Here is a 20,056-nt window from a genome sequence, read left to right on the forward strand (position 1 = left end):
TGTTAGTAATATTTTACATGGTAGATTGTCTCCCACCATGTTAATAAAACTAATATAGCTTTAATTCCCAAAGTCAAAAATCCGACTTCCATGACTGAGTTTAGACCTATAAGTTTGTGTAATGTCTTGTACAAGCTTGTTACTAAAACTTTAGTTATGCGTCTGAAAAATATTCTTCCCCACATTGTTACTGAAAATCAGAGTGCTTTTGTGCCGGGCCGGTTGATCACGGATAATGCTATTATTGCTCTTGAGTTGTTTCATACGATGAAAAAGAGAAGTAAGGGGAGAAGAGGTACGGTGGCTCTTAAGCTTGACATGAGTAAGGCCTATGACAGGGTAGAGTGGGGATTTCTTAGAAAACTTCTTTTGACGATGGGTTTTGATGGAAGATGGGTGAATTTGGTGATGGATTGTGTTTCTTCTGTATCATACTCTTTTATCCTTAATGGAAGAGTATGTGGGGAGGTGATACCTCAGCGTGGGCTACGGCAGGGAGACCCTCTCTCTCCCTACCTGTTTATTCTGGTTGCTGATGCATTTTCTCATATGATTCAGAGAAAGGTGCAGGAGGGGAAAATACATGGGGCTAAGGCGAGTCGAAATGGTCCAGAAATATCTCACCTTCTTTTTGCAGATGACAGTCTTCTCTTTGCGAGGGCTAACCGACAGGAATGCATGACTATTGTTGATATTCTCAACCAGTATGAAAAAGCATCCGGGCAGAAAATTAATTATGAAAAGTCGGAGGTGTCGTTTAGCAGTGGGATCAGTACTGGTCAACAAGAAGAATTGATGGATATTCTGAATATGAGACAAGTTGATAGACATGGTAAGTATTTGGGGCTTCCTACTGTTGCGGGAAGATCCAAGAAAATTATGTTCGAAGCTCTGATGGATCGTATCTGGAAGAAATTGCAGGGGTGGAAAGAAAAACTTTTGTCTAGAGCAGGTAAAGAGATACTTCTCAAATCTGTTATACAAGCCATTCCAACTTACCTGATGGGGGTATACAAGATTCCAAGTGTGATAATTGCAAGAATAAGTTCGGCGATGGCACGTTTCTTTTGGGGGCAAACTGGGCCAACTCGGAAAATTCACTGGAAAAATTGGGATGACATGTGTACTCCAAAATTTTTAGGAGGGATGGGGTTCAAAGATTTGAGGGTTTTTAATGATGCATTACTAGGCAGACAGGCTTGGCGACTCGTTCAACATGCTAACTCATTGATGGGGCGAGTAATGAAGGCGAAGTATTATCCGAAAAAGTCATTTCTGGAGGCTTCTTTGGGGTTCGCAGGGAGCTATTCTTGGAGGAGTATTTGGAGCGCAAAGGCGTTGGTAAAAGAGGGTGTTTTGTGGAGAATTGGGAATGGAAAGAATGTTAACATTTGGGATGACCCATGGGTTGTGGGGGAGGAGGGCAGATTCATCACTAGTCCACCAGTTGAAGCGATAAGTAAAGTTAGCGAATTGATAGCTTATCCTAGAATGGAATGGAATGATTATCTTCTTTCTCTCCATTTTCATGAGCGAGACCAACAGCGCATTCTTGCTATCCCTTTAAGTGAGCGAGCTCCACACGACTCTCTCACTTGGGCATATTCAAAAGATGGCTTGTATTCCACAAAAACAGCGTATATGCTAGGGAAGGGAGGAAACTTAGAGAACTTGCATGAAGTTTGGATGGACATCTGGAGTATGGAGATACCACCTAAGGCTAAACATTTCTTGTGGAGACTTTGCTCCGACACGCTGCCAACACGGGCTTTGCTAAAGCACCGCCACATGCTGGAGGATGAGGCTTGTCCATGGTGTGCTACAGCTGCTGAAACGAGCACTCATGCGCTTGTTCAGTGCCCTCGGGTGCTGGACTTATGGGTGAATAGTGGTGTTAGCCAACTAATTCAAAATATGGCGCTGAACTGGAGGGATACGGTACTGAGTTGGCGAGGGCTGGAGGGTGTGAAGCGCCAAAGAGCTGCGCTGCTACTATGGATTGTGTGGACGGAGCGAAACCGCAAAGTTTTCGAAGGGTATACCACCCCCAATGAGGTTCTTTTGACTCGGCTGGGAAGAATGGTGGAGGAGCAGAATTTATTCACCCAGCGAGTGTATAAACACTCTGTCCCTCGCTTCGCTCCTAGTGCTAATAGGTGGGTTCCTCCACCTGCGGGTCTTGTGAAGGTTAATTCGGATGCATCTCTGGCAGTAGAGGGGTGGATTGGTATGGGAGCTGTGGCCAGGAATGAAAATGGTGAGGTGTTGTTTGCGGCAACCCGAAGAGTTCGAGCATGGTGGCCTCCGGAAATAGCCGAATGCAAAGCTCTCCTTCTTGCGATTAAGCTGGCGAAGCGGTATGGTTATGATAACATTATTCTAGAGTCGGATAGTCAAGTTTTAGTTAATCGTCTTTCTAGAGCAGCTATTTTTTTGTCTGATTTTGATAGCATTTTAGAGGATATTTTGTTTTTGAGTTCTAGCCTCAGTACTGTAGTGTGGTCTCATGTAAAAAGGGGTGGAAATTATGTTGCCCACCACCTTGCTAAGTTAGTGCCTTTTGGTGTGGAACAAGTCTGGGAGAATCACTGCCCAGGGGAGATTTCTCCCTATGTACTTTCGGACACTTTGTCCATGAATTGAATGCACTACTAAGCTTTCCCCTCAAAAAAAAAATCAAGAGTGTTTTTTTATAACTCTAATTAAAAAAATAATGACTTTTTGTTAGAATTGAGCTCACTTATTAATTAACACTTTTAAAAACAACTACTTATGAAATATTTTTTTGAAGATCACTATTTTAAAATGCAAAAGCCTTTAGTTGGTACTCTTGGTTTTTTTATCTATATATAAGCCACGGCCACGAAAGCAGTACAAAGTAAAAAAAAAAAAAGGGGGAGAGAGGATTTGAACCTATGACATAGTTTATAGTGCCTCAATTTTAGCCACTAAGTCAAGACATCCTTGGTTTCGTTGGTACTCTTGATAGCACTACCAATAACGTTTTCCGTCAATTTATATATTCCATCAAATAGGCCTACTTTAGCGTTTTTCATCTACCAAATAATCCTCTTAGGGATTGGACATCCGATCGATAATATGCCCCTCCAGCCACATTCAACTTGATTTTCACATGAACTCAGATTTCCATATAGTTGCTCAGTTTCTTTCAAGTTTCCAACTTCTGCAAAGTTCCTCTCTTCTTCTGGTTTAACACATATAAGGCTTCTGTTTATTACATTCTAATGTGTTTACGGTCCGTTGATAGTCGTTAATAAATTGCGGTAATGGGAATGAATTTTAATAAGTGTAATTTTATTAGTGAAGCACCATTAAAATCTCCTTGGGGAGGCATTTTTCCTCCATGGGCAAGCAATCTCACTCTTAAACTTATGTTTTTGTCTCCAAGGGGAAGCAATTTCCATTACCACTCATTACCACCTACAAGGTGGTATTGGATGGGAATGAAAATTCAAAAAGGAAAGTGGACGCTTTAAGATAAATTAGCATTACCATGTGGATGGACAATGATATTTTTCACAAATTCACAGACAAATTCATTCCCATTACCACCATTTATGACTAACTACCAAACGGACCATTAATGTCTTTTATTTTAGTTATGTAGTAATTACAGATAATGATATGGATAAACGAAATAAGTAAGCAATCCAGTTAAATCAATTATATACTACCAAGGATGTCTTGGCCTAGTGGTTAAGATTGAGGTGCTGTGAACGATAGGTCACAGGTTCAAATCCCCCCTCCCCTTCTTTGTACTTTGTACTGCCTTCGTGGCTCATATGGATAAAAAAAAAAAAAATCAATTATATACTTCTCTCATAACTTATACTACAAAAGAGTTACTACCTTTATCCAACGTCAGTAATATCAATATATCACTAAGACAAAAGCCAAGATAAAAAGAGGAAGAAGACAAATTACAAATGAAATTCATAGTGGTTTCTGTAAACATGACGACGTGCAAACTGCAAATGAAGTTTTATACAAGAAAATAATTGTGTAGAGAAAATTCTTACTCGATGTTGATATTAAGTCTTGCAACAAGTCCAAATTTAGCTAAATTCTGTCCTACCCTTCACATTATTGAGGTCTCCCAAAGGCCTTGGAATATCCCCTTTTATTTGACGTCATGTATTGATGGTGAACCTAATAAAATTGACCCGAATTGTGATTTTGATTTGACTTGAAAACGAAGTTCTGAAATTAACTCAAAAATAGAGTTGATCAAAATGAGCTTCACCCAGCTCGGGCAAAAAAGTGGTCGGCTTGGAGATTTTTTTGGAACCGGACAATAAGTTCTTTGTTTCAAACAGGTATTGGATAACTTAAAATGACTTTTTTTTTTGTTCAAAATATTGTCTCGGCCCGACATGCGGGCAATTTTGTTCCGAGCGACCCGACCCGTCATTTGATAACCTTCACCCATAGCTCGCATTGACTTGAATTGAATGGCGGATACGAAATAAAAATCGAACAGGAATTGACTATACTCAAAATTGGCCGGAAAGATCGAATTTTGACATCCTATCTTGCATTTTGCATCTAAATATACTTGTCATTGGTCTTGTTGCTTGTACATATGTTGATTTATATGGGTATTTTAAAGTATAAACCACATGTGAGCTTATTCTATATTGAAGAAAGAGAAAAATGATGATTATTGATTAACATACAAACTTTGATGGGCTAGTATTGCAATGACCTGGTTTAAGGATAATTAACATACAAACTCCAGGTGTCGTGGGTTGTCGATGATAAGGTTGCAATAAAAAAAAGTATCGTTTTGTGGTTTAATTATAATAATCATTTTTAATATTTGAAAATATAGCTAATATATTATATAATAATTTTTTAATATATTATCTACAAAAATTAGATAAACATGAAGTATATTTAATATAAACAAAACCTATCTAATCTGTCAAAATAAAATAAAATAAAACACGAAAACCGATAATTAAGGTTGAACAAAACGACCAATTTATTTTTTTGTTTGGACAATAGGATAAACACCCTCAACTAGGACTATTTATAGATTCGACCTTGGACCATCAAAATCTCATACACATGATCAACTTTGATATCTATCAATAAAGTAATTTTAATTTCAAAAGAATTGATTTAATTTAAATTCTAAAAAAAAGATCTTCAACAATAAATGAGCTAGTTAGTCTCCAATCTTTTGTACAACAAGAAACCGAATGCAACTGCAAAAATTGAACTGCACTTAACTGCGAAAAAGTTGAACATAATAGAGTGTTTAAACTGAACTAAACTGCGAGAAAGTAGTTTTTGGACATCAAACATACCTCCACAGAAGGTAATTTTAATGTGTCCGATTTCCCCTCTTTTGCAATCAATTTCGCTACAACACCCGCTCCTCTAACTAATTGTTGACCCTTTTCAAGCGTAAACTGAAATATCTAAATGAACCTGTACTAATAAGCGAATATGAGTTTATGATCAATATGAAAAGGAAAATAAATCGAACAACATAGGCAAATAACTTACATTTACCAAATATCCTTTTCACATTTTCTCAATCATAAACTAAATAAAAACCACAATCAATCGAAAAACTTTTAAAAAAATTCCACCTACTCCTCTTACTAATAAAAGTCAAGCACCTCGGAAAACACTCAACCAATCACAACCCTTGATTTCCAACATTCATTATCAACCACACGATAAGCTTACATCCAACGGCTCAAATCAATTTACTAGAACCTTCCGAAATATCATCACCCTTATATCTTCTCCATTTTTCAGCCAAGAGATTGTCTGAACTCGTGTTCTCCTCGTGCTCACCACTCACTCTCCAATTTCTAGGGTTCTTCATTCTACATTTGAATTTTTTTCAGGTTCGTTGAAATTTCTATCGTTTTTTTTTGTTGTTGTTTAATTTCGTTCAGATCTATGCGATCGTTTTTTGATTTCTGAAGATATCATTTCATGTTCGTTAAGATTCATGATCGTTTACATTTTGTTTGATTTTTGTGTAATTTTGTGTAATTTTTACCGATCATTGAATGTATTGCGATTGATTTCTGGTCATTTTAGTAAAATGTCGATGTGATTCATTACTGTACTTGTTATGAATGAATTTAAAGCGTTGTTTCGTTTGCGTTTGTTTTATGATCGGTTTCGTATATTGCATTTAGTTGGATGTTTGGATTTAGTTTGTAGCTGTGTGAAATTTTAAGCGATTAATTCTCGCGTATTTGAAGTTTTGTTCGGTTGATTTGCAGTTATCAAAGAATTACTGTAGATTTTTGATTTGCAGATATCAAAACATTATTGTAGTTTTAGGTTTTGGTTGAAGTACGTTAAAGTAGTCCGTTATCATTTATCAGCTGAAACTTTTATTGCTAATAACATTGTATGAGTAATTTTATTACTAAATTCTTTCTTCAGGAGATGTTGTATTATAATTTTTGTAATGACGACGATGAAATATTATAGGTATAGTGTGATGCCTGGTTAATAATGGACTTTAACAATTTTTTAAAACTGGATAAGAATCATAAGATCATTGATGTTGTATACATCGTTCGTGTAGCTAATAGATGAGATTGATACCTTGACTTTTATAACTAACATTAAAACAATTACGTCTTAATATATGGGAAAAGAACTTCTGTTCCACTTATCTGTACCATCGCTCGTGCCAAATCAATCTTATTGGTTGATGCAATTCTTCTTCGCCTTATTTTTTTTAAAATAAGAAAATTGTTTATATCTAATGATGTGGAGTGTGGACCAATAATATTGAGTGGTCCATGTAATGGTACGAAAACATAGGACACAAGACTTAAACTCTTAATACTTCCTCTGTTTTGTTTTAAATGCAATAAAGGGGTGTTATTTGTGAGATATAGAATATTCTTTTATTGCATTTAAAACGAAACAGACGACGTATATAACATTTGATGCCGGAAACAAGACAAAATTCATAAAAAAAGTTCACAAAGGTTATGAATTAGGAATTTCATTGACATATGATGTGAATGCTGTTTCACAAAGTTTGCAAAATTCATAGTATTGAAAAATCGAAATAGAAAAGGTTTGCATAAGCATCTTCTGAAAAGTCTACATTCTAGTAGGTGACAGGTTCAGATTTCAATGGGTTGGGTTGCATCTCTTGTCAATTGAAATGCCTTTTTTTCATTTCCCGTGAAATAATGAGTTTATGTTATGGACCTTTTGCTTGTTCAGACTTTGTAAAGCCATGGGAAAGTGCTACCCCACTGTTAGCGAGGATTACCAGAAGTCTATCGAGAAGGCCAAGAGAAAGCTCAGAGGTTTAATTGCAGAGAAGCATTGTGCTCCTATTATGCTCCGTCTTGCGTAAGTTGTGATTGTTGGTGTAAGCTGAAATTTCAAGCTTTTGATTTGCATTATCAGAAATTTGATGATTTTTTCTGTTTGCTCGCTGTACAGATGGCACTCTGCTGGTACTTTTGATGTGCAGTCAAGGACTGGAGGACCCTTTGGTACAATGAGGCACAAGGGAGAATTGGCTCATGGGGCTAACAACGGTCTTGATATTGCTGTTAGGTTGTTGGAGCCCATCAAGGAACAGTTTCCCGAACTATCTTATGGCGACTTTTACCAAGTACAACTCCCTTCCTCTCTTGGATTTTATGCATATATTGTACTCTTTCTTTTATAGGCTGGTATCTTATGCTGATTTTCACCTGCTTAATTTCTTGAAGTTGGCTGGAGTTGTGGCTGTTGAAGTTACAGGAGGCCCTGAAGTTCCGTTCCACCCAGGAAGAGAGGTTTGTGATTGTTCAAAGTCTTACCTGTTGCTATGAATTTAGATTGTGTGTACTTTAGGCTACTACTATGATTTCTTTCCTGTTCAACAATTGCAACGATTTTTGTTCTCCTGTTGCATGTACGATAGTATACTTGCTCATCTGCTATCTTACGTCCCGATGTTGGATTTACTATAATGGAACTTTGCATTTTTTAATGCTCACAAAAAACTATAATTTTTGGCAATATGGTCCATAATTGAAATATTTTGTTATTCCAGGACAAGCCAGAGCCACCCCAAGAAGGCCGTCTCCCTAATGCCACAAAGGGTATGCATCATTCTTCTGTATTACAATGTCATCCGCGGAGTTTCTTCCCTTCTCCTAGACCCTAACCCCCTTTTATGTGGCTGGTTGGCTGATAAGGATATAGTTTGTTGCTATTCATAAATCAATTGTGTAAATGCTGCAGGTTCTGACCACTTGAGAGACGTCTTCATTAAGCAAATGGGTCTTAATGACCAGGACATTGTAGCTCTCTCTGGAGGCCACACCTTGGTATGATTCACATCAATTCTTGGTTGCTGTTGTAACTTCTCCATTTGTTGGTCCTATGCTAATGTGCCCCTATATAAAATAAATTGACAGGGAAGGTGCCACAAGGACCGTTCGGGTTTTGAGGGTCCTTGGACCTCTAACCCTCTGGTTTTCGACAACTCCTACTTTACGTAAGTGCTCTTTATATCTTTTCTTAAGACTAAAATAATTTGTAGACTTAGCCAATTAATTTATTGCCCTGTTTGGTAACAGGGAGCTTCTAACTGGTGAGAAGGAAGGTCTCCTACAGCTGCCATCTGACAAGGCTCTTCTTTCCGACCCTGTCTTCCGCCCACTGGTTGAGAAATATGCAGCTGTATGTAATTTCTTTTTTGCTTGTCATTAGAATCTAGTTTTGCAGAATGAAGTGGGACATAGCATCCTGCAATCCTATATTGATCCCCTAAGTTGCCGCTTACTCTACTGACATTAGAATTTGCTGGGGAGGAAAAATTAGAATCATGCCAATCTAATCATGTTTGGAGGAGTTGTAAAATTATGCCAATACCTTTCTACATTCTGTGTCAACTTTCAACACCAAAATGTCGACCTCTCAAACATAATGATTCATTCACTAATCACTACTCGCTTGTAAAATGTTCCTTGGGCCGATCTCAACATACCCGCTTTTTCCAACAAATTTCACTTCAATATTACCATATTACTTAGGAACTAGTCAAATCAACAATCGCATAGCATCATTTTTATCCGCTGCTCACTGAGATTGTTTTTCTTTCATTTAGGACGAGGATGCATTCTATGCCGATTATGCTGAGGCCCACCTGAAACTGTCTGAACTTGGGTAATGCTCCAACTCCTGTGATTTCGTTACATTATGTGCATCATCGTAGCTGCATTTTTGTGCCATGGTAGAGTTTGTGTACTAATGCAGATCTTTGTTGTAGGTTTGCTGATGCTTAAGCAGCTGGAGGAATTACCATAATGTGAAGGTCCCAAGAGGCTAGCACTGCTGCATCTTTTGGTTTTTTTTTGCACTTTAGATATGGTTTAGCGTAGTGCTTAGATTGCCTTAGGGAAAGCTTGGCCACTCTATTTGTCTCTTTTTGCTCTTTAAGTGTGGTAGATTGAAATGTGTACGAGGAAATACAGTGCGTGGATTGTTCATGATGTTGATCTTGTTGCTTCGGTAATAAAAGATGTTCTACAGCTGTGTTATCCTGAATGTGCTTGGTAGATTTTGGCATTTTTCTGCTTTCACCAAAAAGAAATTAATTTGTTGATGCTTATGATATTGCTCTAGGTGTGACACTTTTACTTTTTACGCATGTCATATAAAACTTTGAGAATATATATCTTAGATTTTGTATTGTAATTTTTTTTTTAAAAAGTACATATTAAGACGAATTTAACAAATATTTTATATGACTGTATTCTTATTCATGTATAAATCGCAAATGATGGTCGAAGTGAAGTTTGTGAATATTGTAAAATGTCAAAGTGTCATTTAATTTAAAACGGAGGAAGTAGCAGAATATAACATATTTATGTGACAAATTTTTCTCCCATGGTCCCATGGATTAACTGGTTTGTAAAGATATAGGAATAACCGAATAAGTTACTTTACCTTTTTCGTACCAAAGATCATTACAAGAGTTTCCCCAATGACCCCACAAACAAGACTACAAGAGTGGCGATCCAGCTTTGGCTATATGTATTTTAAGGATTTTAGCTCCCAAGGCTCTACTTCAAATTTTGAAGATCGAATCTTGGTATTCAAGAGTGTTCACACTTTGGATTAAAAGACATTTCATGCAAAATGAGCCCACTGCTTCTTGCTCCTTTGACAATGACATCAATACCTGCAATAGCATTCTCACTCCAAAAATTATTAAAAGAGACGGTCTAATTTTAATATAAAAGTAGAGATTAATCACTAAATGGATTAAACTAGTGAGTGAAAGAAATTAACCTAGTCATTATTGGACTTATTATCTTTTTCAAATTATGCTTATCATTGCCTAATTATAATTTAAAAGTAGACGGTCTCTTACAAGATAAACTCTTCTCACTGATGCTTCTTAACTTCTTTTTTTTTTTAATATTTCACTTCCTCCAATATGAAATTAATGAAATATTTTCTCTTTTATGTAGAATTGTTTAAGAGATGTATTCCGCTTATTTCTGAACGAAGTAAGTATAACAAAAAAATAGATTACAGTCTATCGTTGTTTGTTCCTTGCTTTACAACAAGGAGATGAACTTTCTCAACTTTAATTCTACCAACATCTAAAAGTCTTACAGAAATATAGTCACCTAGGCTTCAAAAGATGTGATATGCTTCATGTGGATCTTGAGTTCCTTTCGCCAGAGTTTAGGCTCCGTTTGGTAGGGCGTAAAACGTTTTCCTGGAAAACTGTTTTCCTCTATTTTTAGTTTTACATTGTTTGGTTGGCAAAGGAGTGTAAAATCATTTTCCCTTGGGGTAAAATTACTCTCCCAATGATGGAAAACCATTTTCCTTTCAAAATGAAGGGAAAACTATTTTCCTTCTCTCTCTTGTACACTCTTCACACTACCTCCTTACTTTCCTTTTCATTTCATCATTTTTCTTACATCAAACCAAACAACGGAAAACTAATTTTGGAATTGTGTTTTCCATTGTAAATTGTTTTCCATGAAAATCATTTTACACTGAAAATGTTTTACGCCCTACCAAACGGAGCCTTAGAGTAAGTTCACATGTAAAGTCTTGTGACCTAAATGGATGTGTTCCCCCTATTCCCTTATAGCAATGTTCGTGTTTCTGCTTAAATAATAGAAATAGCGATTTATAGTGTTGTTACCTCTCATTCGCACTATTTGATTTTCCGTTTCACCCATCATAAGCCGCATAACCAAGTTACTCTATTAACCAAAGATGTCTTGACCTAGTGGTTAAAATTGAAGTGTTGTGAATGATAGGTCATGAGTTCGAACCGCCCCTCCCCTTCTATGTAATTTGTACGGTCTTCATGGCTCATATGGATAAAAAAGACTAAGTGATTATTATCTCCTTGTTTACTTTCCAGCACCATCATATTATGACAAACTCAAATCATCCTCACTCTACCACTATTATTTTTCCTCATATCATCCAGATGAATGAGTTATGTTGTTCCTTTACATGAGAAATAACCTAGCTATCTTAATATAAGTGTAACAATCATACATTTATTTTCCCAATATCTATGACGAACTTCGAAACTCTTATAATTCAAAACAAGTAAAAGTTAGCTAAAACGTGTATATAAATTGCAACATAACAAAAACTTGTGACTTGTACGTAAGGCTGTAAAAAATTAACTCACCCTTTTACTGAACATGAACCTGACCTGAAATAATCAGATGTGGGTTGAGATTTTTGACCCATTTAAGTAAATGGATTGGCACGACTTACCCATTTAATTAAATGGGTTAGGTTAAGGTTGACATTTTCAACCCAAATTAACTTGCTTTGACCTGTTTAACTCATTAAAATATAAATTTACTAAAAAGTTGTGTTAAAGTTGGTGAAAATTTTAAAAGTACTAATTATAGAATACAAATACTTGAAAAGAAAATCTCATCATGCATACTTTTATGTGAATTTATTGTTGAAAACGAATAAATTTTAGAAATTTAATAATAATAAATAAATATGTAAATGGATAAAACGGGTTATATCGGTAGCCATTTAATAAACATGTCGGGTCATTGAGTTTTTCAACCCTTTTAATAAACGATTTCGGTTTGGATTAGGACATGCTCAACCCGTTCACTATTAACCCGAACCCGATCCGACCCAACATGATCGATTAATCAGCTTGTAAGACACTTATAGAGTAGTGGTAAGTACTCCCATCTTCCAATAAGCTGACAAGTGAGGACTAAAGAAGGAGTTTGTTTCTACTCTTTAATAATGTTGTGTCAGGCCTTAGGATGAGCCCTAGAAAGGCCAGCCCAACACAAGTTCAATATTCATGTACTTGAGTAAAAGTTGGTGAGTAGTAGAACACACTCACAAGTTACACAGTAATACGGTGTATCCAATCACACATTATCCAAAAGTCTAACCCTAAGCTTCACTACTGAGAAGTGAAAATCCCATTTTTCGCTAATTTTCTCTCTCCTCCGCTACCACACTTTCTCTCTCCGCCGCCCACCACCGCCGTCGACGAATTTTTCCGTCGCTTGTGCCACCGCTAAACTTCAAGCGCCGGTTTCTCTTCTTTTAAAGGTCGCTTTTTTTTAATTTGCTCTGCTTTAATTTATTAATTTTTTGTAGTTTTTAAAACCCTAATTGTATGGTTTTGAGCTATTTATTTGTTAATGTTTCTTGTAAATCTGTGCATGCGAAATTATGCCTTCATTTTAGTTGCTCTTATTGTTGATTTGAATTTTAAGAGAAGTTTTTTTTTTCTATTTTTGAATTTATTTGGAATTTAACCAAGTTTGTGAATTGTGATATTATGTAGTGGTGTGGTTGTTTAATTTTGATTTTCTATTTGTGTGTTGTTTTTCAACTTAAGAGCGTGTTTGATTCAAGTTATGGGATGGCGAGGGAAATGAATCAAATAAACGAGTGGAATAGTAACAGGATTTGTTGTCTTTAGTGGGTGTTTGGGTTCAAACTTTGGAATGGAAAGGGAAATGAAATTGTTATTTCCGACAAATGGATTTTGTTACTTGAGCGGAAGAGAAGGTAACAAACTAAGGGAATCCATTACTACCAATTAATAGTAATGGATTAAAGAGTGGTTGAACCAAACTGGAAGAAGGAAATAGGTATTTGATTCCGTTTTTAGAGCCCGGGAAATGTTGAACAAAAGACACTCTTAGTCTCTGATTTTAGAGTGAAGGTTAAAGGAAATGGAAACAGATAGAGAAGGGGAATAGTAATAAAAATAATTACTTTTATTTGATGCTAGGTTTGAGGTATGGAATGGTAATTATTATATTTATATAAAGTAATGGATTTTGTTACCTGAGGGGAGGAAAAGGTAACAAATTGGAGGAGTTCATTACCATCAAAATAATGGTAATGGATCGATGAAGATTGAACCAAATAAAAAGAAAGATAATTGATTCCGTTTCTTTGATTCATAAAATAATTAACTAAACGTTCTCTTAGTGAAGAATTAATTAACTTTTGAAGCTTTTATCTTCTTGGATGTTGATTATGTATGGTGCATGAGGATTCTATCAAATTCTTTATTATTTTGCAATGTTTATGGTTATGGAATGGGATTTTTTTTATTTATTGGGAGGTCGGGGGGAGTAAGGAAAGGAAATGGAAATTTGAGACTACCTTTGAATACATATTGTTTATCCCTTGTTTCTGTTGTAATAGGAACAAATTTGGGATTGATTATTGATTGGTAAATTACGTTGCGTTAGCATTTACCTCTATATTTTATTGATGATAAATTGTCATTTTGCTTCCATTATCGACTTTATCTCCAATCATCCCCTATAATAGTATCTAGAGCACAAAGGCTTGTTATCCTCTATATACAATTCCTCACCCCTAGTTTATGGCCAATCCCTCTGACCAAATGACTTATGACTGAACATGCTAAGGTATGGTTCCTGCTTCTTTATTACTATTTCGCATCACTCTATCTTCATAAACTGAATTTCATGGGTTCATGTATGTTGTGATAGAAGTTATATCAATCTCGTAGGATGCATTCTTTTCACCTATATTCAACGAATCTCGACTTAATAGTCCTAAACATAATTTATTTCAACTTCTTTGCTAGAACTTAATATATTCAAACTTAATGTATCTGTGGATTGAAGTTGCGTAGCTCTTACTGGCTCCAAACATAAATTTGAACTTTTTGGTTGTCACTTAACTTTTTTCGTATGCTACCCTTGAAATTATATCCAAACTTAATTTTACTTGAAATAAATGAAAATTTGGTGAGGAGAACATAGCATCAGTGTTAACAAATTCGTATAGTATGCATGCTCTTTAATCTACGTAGCCAGTGCGGAAGCCTTTTGGTGAATATTGCACTGCACGTGGTGTAGAGAGTAGAAACTGATCCAACAAGGTCCTTCCTTTGAATATCTGCTAACAAGGTTATTGAATATACATAATTTCGCATATTTGACATATTCGGTTGCTTTTTGTTTATTGTGTATGAATGAGTTCTGTTAATTTAAAACTGGGACAGATTTTCCTGAATATTGATTGGAGAGGAGCTGGTCTGGTGACTTGAACATTTGTGTTACTGATTTACTTCAGTGATATGAATGTAGCAGCTAATTTCTAATGCCTCAAGCTTTATGTCAGAATAAGTCCATCCCTTTAGAAGTGTAGGATTTAATATTTGGTATCGGAATGTAATCTCCTTGTTTTGTGATCTTTTACTTGTATATCTCTTCAATGGGCCTTACTCCATATGTGTATCACATTTGGGTCTGTGTCAACTCTAAGAAATGTGGAATTATTGGTTGAGTAATTCTGTTCAATATATGTTCTGTTGTTCTGTTATGGAAATGGCTGAAAATTATTGTGCCTTACTACTGTCTTATTCAATCTCTGAATGGCGTCTAGATATTTTTGATGGACTAAAACTTTGCGCATATTGGGGGATTGCCATTCCTTTTGTGTCTTTATTAGTGTGATATATGCTCATGTACCTAGCTGCAAAACTTTAAATTTGGAATATCTGAGCCATCCAAATATTGAACTCTTTTCTAGTGTTACTCCGACACCTTCATTTACCTCAAAAACGGGGTGTCGTGTCGTGTCCGACTCGACACTTTATTTGGATACTTCATTATAAACTTAAAACTTGATTTTTTTTCCCTATAGAATAGCCGAGTCGGACACTTGGACACCCGTATACGAGTAGACACTCAATCCGTGTGAGTAACATAGCTCTTTTCACTGACAAAGAATTGTGGTACAAAATTTTTGGATCCTTTTATCTGTTCTCGCTCTTCGTTGTCTGCTTGTTGGGAAAATTTGACTGATTGACATCCAGGGTGTTTGGTCGACTGTTTTTGCTTAAAGATAATGGGGAATAGGGGGTTTTGGCGGAGAGGAGGTCAGAGGTCTGGAGTAGAAAACCAAAGCTTTTATGCAATTGATGAAAATTCGTTCTAATCCTTTCGTCATGTTTAGTTAATAGTGTCTTACTCTTATCTATATGACGCTGTTTGTTTAATTGCTAATGCTTAGGGAATATCATTTGATTTGCGTAACTGGACCAGTGTTTTTATTGATGGAGTTGATTGTAGGCCTGTCCAGTTTATCTCCTTGATGTGCATATCACTCGCACGAACATGGCGATTTTGTTGCGTCCTTGAGGTTAAGGGAGTGTGAGTGAGAGTGGTAGGTTATAAGCACGGAGTTTCTGTGATTTTTTTCATCCCTTGTTGAGTTTTTTCTCAAAAGCTGAGAGTAGTTTAGAATCGTGTATATTGTTGTTTGGATGCTTACATGTGTAGATATGCCTGTTCTTACTTGCTCATATTGTAGATTTATTGTTTAGAGTGTTATATGACAAGTAAAGTACGGGATAAGTATGAATTTGTGTCTTCCCTTTTGTTTCTACTTTCTTCTGTAGTCTTTGTTATCTTAAGACATTAGTGTAGTAGTTGACATCTTTTGAATGCCTTTTCAGCAGTCTTTGCTGCTTAATTTTGTAATTCCCTCCGATGGGTGACGAAAATCAGCCTTCTAAGAAAAGAGCTGCTGGTAGAGAGTTATCTCGAGATAATCCTGGTCTTGATGATGAGGATGAAACTGAAGAACAGGTGGGAACTTTTAAGAAAGCAAGTGGTGAGGTGTTGGCCGCGAGAAGAATAGTGAAAGTTCGTCGTCAGCAAACTTCTACCGCACCTTCTGCTCCCTCAGCAAATCCTTTTGCTGGGATACGTTTGGTCCCTCCCCCTGCTCCTGCTAATGCTACTGCAGAAGCACAAACTGTTGGAGACAAAACAGGTAGTGAAGATGCAGATACCAAAGATGATGCTAATTCAGAGTCTGAGTTGAAAAAGGTTGAATCAGAAGAGAAGTCCAAGGAGACTACAACAGAATCTGATGCGGGTAAGGAGAATGAAGTACCTACTGAGCAAGCACCTGTTGTCAGTCAGCCTAATCAGGTCTCTGATGATAGTAAAGAAAAGGCGGCTAAGCCTAGCGATGAGAAAAAAGCTGATGACAATGCTGAGAAAACAACTGAAGCCGAGTCTGGTGGTGAAGTACCTGGTGACGGTGACAAGGGTGAGAATGATAACAAGAATGAGAATGAAATATCTGATGAAAGTGGCAGTGGTGGTGCTCCTTTGAGTTCTTTCCAACAACTTTCAAACAGCCAAAACGCATTCACCGGCCTTACTGGCACTGGATTTTCAACAACTACATTCTCATTTGGGTCCCTTCAAAAAGATGGCTCTCCTTCACAATCATCTCTTCCCACCTTCAGTTTTGGCACCTCAAATAACGGCAGTACTCCCCTTTTCGGTACAATGATGGCGGGGACATCCCTTGGGACCAAGACTGAGGCACCTGCATTCCGTTCTATGCAGGAGGTATCGACAGAAACAGGTGAAGAGAATGAAGAAACGGTTTTCTCAGCTGATTCTTCTCTGTTTGAGTTTCTCGATGGTGGGTGGAAAGAACGTGGTAAAGGAGAGGTAAAGGTGAATGTTCTGAAAGGCGAAACTCAGAAAGCTCGGTTGGTGATGCGAGCTAAAGGGAATTTGAGATTGATTTTGAATGCAAGTCTGTTCCCTGATTTCAAGCTCACAAAAATGGACAAAAAAGGTATCTCCTTTGCTTGTGTGAATATCGCTACAGAGGGCAAGGATGGCCTATCAACGTTTGCTCTGAAGTTTAAAGATGGTTCGATTATGGAGGAATTTTCTTCATCAGTTTCAGCTCACAAGGATAAACCTGTTACTTCTGCTCTAAAGACCCCAGAAAATTCTCCAAAGGCCTCAGACGATTAAGAGGTAGATTTGTATTATGCTGCTGTGGATGTTGCATGAGAAGTTTTAAACCCGTTTAACTGTTACCGTTAGCACCGAAGACGGAGAGGTGTGGTTGTTCAAGAATTTTGTTCGTCAAAGCCCTTTTTCTGGGGTGTAAAGTTATAAAGGACATTTACCGCCCCATTTTGTTGTGCATCTGCACTGTAACATGTCATCAAAGAGGTATTTCTTAACTTAGTGTTACTACATGTAATCCGGAATGTTGAATAATATGTTAGATTGTTTGTTACTGAATTTGAATCTAGGAGATATGAGGATGCTTTGTTGTTGTCAATGTCATCAATCATTTGCATGCTTTAATTAGGTTTCGACGTGCTTACATGTAAAAAATCCCATGTGGAGGATGATTTTAGAAAATCTCAGATGCTTGTTGCTCGAGTCCTGAAGACCAAAGTTTTTGACTTAAATTCTGAAGTGTCCTTTTGAGATTGATGCTTTTGAAGGGAATTGTCACCATATATATCCGAGAAAAATTTATGTTAGAGATTATAATGACTGTAATGCTACCAAGTCGAGCTAGAGCTCGATTCTAGCTCGAGTTTGGCTTGTGATCTTAATGAGTCAAGTTGAATCGGGTTTAGCTTAGTTTGAAAGTTACTCAACTAAATCGATTTCTAAATAGGAGTATCTAATGATATGTTCAGTAATTGAGCTCAACTTGGTTGATTTTCTCCTCTAGTGCATGTAATGCCTTTTGCATTGCTGACTCTTAAATTGATTTGGTATATTGTTAACTGTAAAAAAAGGATTGGAGTTTCTCTGTTTCCAACTACCAATCCTAGTTCCATCTCATACATTTTGGCACCACGATCTTGTGAATTGAAAAGGAATAAAACAAGGGCTCCTAAACACGGTAAGTCTATAATGTTTACACCAAAAACGCATTAGCCTCAAAATGATTTAGGTCGATTAACATGAATTGTCATAAGAACTCGTGCGTAATGTTATTATTTACAATCAAACTTTGTCTTAGTTTTTTTCTTTTTTACATCGAGAAAATTTTACATTATTTAGAAGTTGGAAGTACAAACTAGAAACATACCATCATTGTTGTTGAAATCCCGATCTTACGATTCTACGATCCGGGAGGAGCTTACCCATCCCGATCCTACATAGGATCTTAATTTTATAGGATCTTTCGATCCTATGCAACCACAAAAAATCACATAGTAGGATCTTAATACGATTCTATGATCCTACGACTCTACGATCCGATCCTATCGTAAAACAATCATAAAGTAATTTCACATATTATATTTCTTCTATTAGATTTTGGTTGCATGTACTTCAATCTTATAATATTGACAAAATATCACTATTTGTTATTAAAATAAGTCATTATTAATTTCTATAAAATTTTAACATGAGTTTCTCACCATAATCTAGCATAATTATCTCTATTTTACGGAATTGTAGGATCTTATGATCCTACGATCTGATCCCACCAATTCGATCCCGCCAACCCTTACGATCCAAAGTAGGATCCTGATCCTGATAACATTGCATACCATACAAACTTTGTCTTAGTCAATTGTTCCAATGTTGCTCCAAAATTATTCATTATAACTTTTTTCCGAAACGTGTCAAAATAACAAGCAAATGAAAGGATTAATATCATGGTATAACATAAGTATAATAAAAAAATTAATATCAATCAACAAATTTCCAAAGAACATAGTGAAATCCATCTTTTTGAGGTTTATATTAGGTTTCAAGTCAATATAATGAGTTTGAACCTGTTAATTCTCCGTCAAATTTTGATTTGGTGTTCTAGGTTAGATCAATTTTACGTTGAGACGTTAGCAAATGACTTTTCAATTAACAATGATTGAATTATGAAATCAGGATGTGTTATAGGACAATACGGGAATCCTACACATGACATTATTATACCCAAAAAATGAAAATAAAGGGGAAGAATAAGAGAAATCAAGCACAACTAATTTTACTGTAAAAAAAATTCCCCTTATTATTGCTTTCTTTCACTATATTCCAATCATCAATACATGCTTTATTAATGTGTTTTACTCTTCACAACATCTTTTATTTATATTGTTGTATATGCATGGAAATAGTACTCCATAACATAATACATCATTTTATCTCTTTGTTGAAACAAAAATTAGAACACTTTGTTAAGCAACCATCCATCTCTTCTGTTGTTGCAGCATTTGTATGTCTACAAGATGCCATAGCACAGCCAATATGACAAGATAGATCTTTTGCATCTTGATTAGAGAGAACTTCTTTATGTTTACAAGATTTGATGCAGGAAACAATATCACTAGGAGCATCATATTTTATGATGCAATTACCAATGCATATTACAGTACCTAAAAAGTGCCCATAAGATTGTCCTGCAAACATGCTCAATATAAATATGAGCATTACACCTACTTTGAAAGATTTTGCCTCCATTTTTTTTTCTCTCTAAATGAATGAATGAATTACTTGGTAGTAGTTTGGAGTAAGCATGAATTGTTTTTAACATGTTGATTTTGATGGGAATATATAGGCTTAAAAGTTTGAAACAAATCATGATATTTCTTGTAATTTTGGTAAGTAGTCTGGATAGATCAAGGTGGTTGAAATCATGGAAAAGATCTAGATTTATGATATCCTTCATGATTCATTTGAGTACTCTTCTTATTTTAGTGCGAACAAATTTTTCTAGATAAATCTTT

The 20,056-nt window shown here is 36.1% G+C and overlaps 2 protein-coding genes across 3 annotated transcripts; both read left to right on the top strand.

The window, feature by feature from the left end:
* The first annotated feature begins 5,725 nt into the window (after positions 1 to 5,725).
* LOC104904642 (L-ascorbate peroxidase, cytosolic) lies at positions 5,726 to 9,548 on the top strand. Its single transcript, XM_010692955.4, has 10 exons — positions 5,726 to 5,885; positions 7,240 to 7,371; positions 7,465 to 7,639; positions 7,740 to 7,805; positions 8,066 to 8,114; positions 8,257 to 8,342; positions 8,433 to 8,512; positions 8,595 to 8,697; positions 9,125 to 9,183; positions 9,287 to 9,548. Exons 2-10 carry the CDS (start codon positions 7,253 to 7,255, stop codon positions 9,300 to 9,302), a joined length of 753 nt encoding a protein of 250 aa, XP_010691257.2. The 5' UTR covers positions 5,726 to 5,885; positions 7,240 to 7,252; the 3' UTR covers positions 9,303 to 9,548.
* A 2,821-nt stretch (positions 9,549 to 12,369) lies between these two features.
* Positions 12,370 to 17,646, top strand: LOC104904643 (nuclear pore complex protein NUP50A). 2 transcript variants are annotated; one of them, XM_010692956.4, is made up of 2 exons: positions 12,370 to 12,597; positions 16,001 to 17,646. In XM_010692956.4, exon 2 carries the CDS (start codon positions 16,035 to 16,037, stop codon positions 17,328 to 17,330), a length of 1,296 nt encoding a protein of 431 aa, XP_010691258.2. In that variant the 5' UTR covers positions 12,370 to 12,597; positions 16,001 to 16,034; the 3' UTR covers positions 17,331 to 17,646. The 2 variants fall into 2 exon arrangements, with proteins under 2 accessions (XP_010691258.2, XP_010691260.2); XM_010692958.4 differs by having other exon boundaries at positions 16,004 to 17,646.
* Positions 17,647 to 20,056: the final 2,410 nt, after the last annotated feature.

Source organism: Beta vulgaris, chromosome 9, assembly GCF_026745355.1.
Source record: "Beta vulgaris subsp. vulgaris cultivar EL10 chromosome 9, EL10.2, whole genome shotgun sequence".
NCBI lineage: Eukaryota > Viridiplantae > Streptophyta > Magnoliopsida > Caryophyllales > Amaranthaceae > Beta > Beta vulgaris.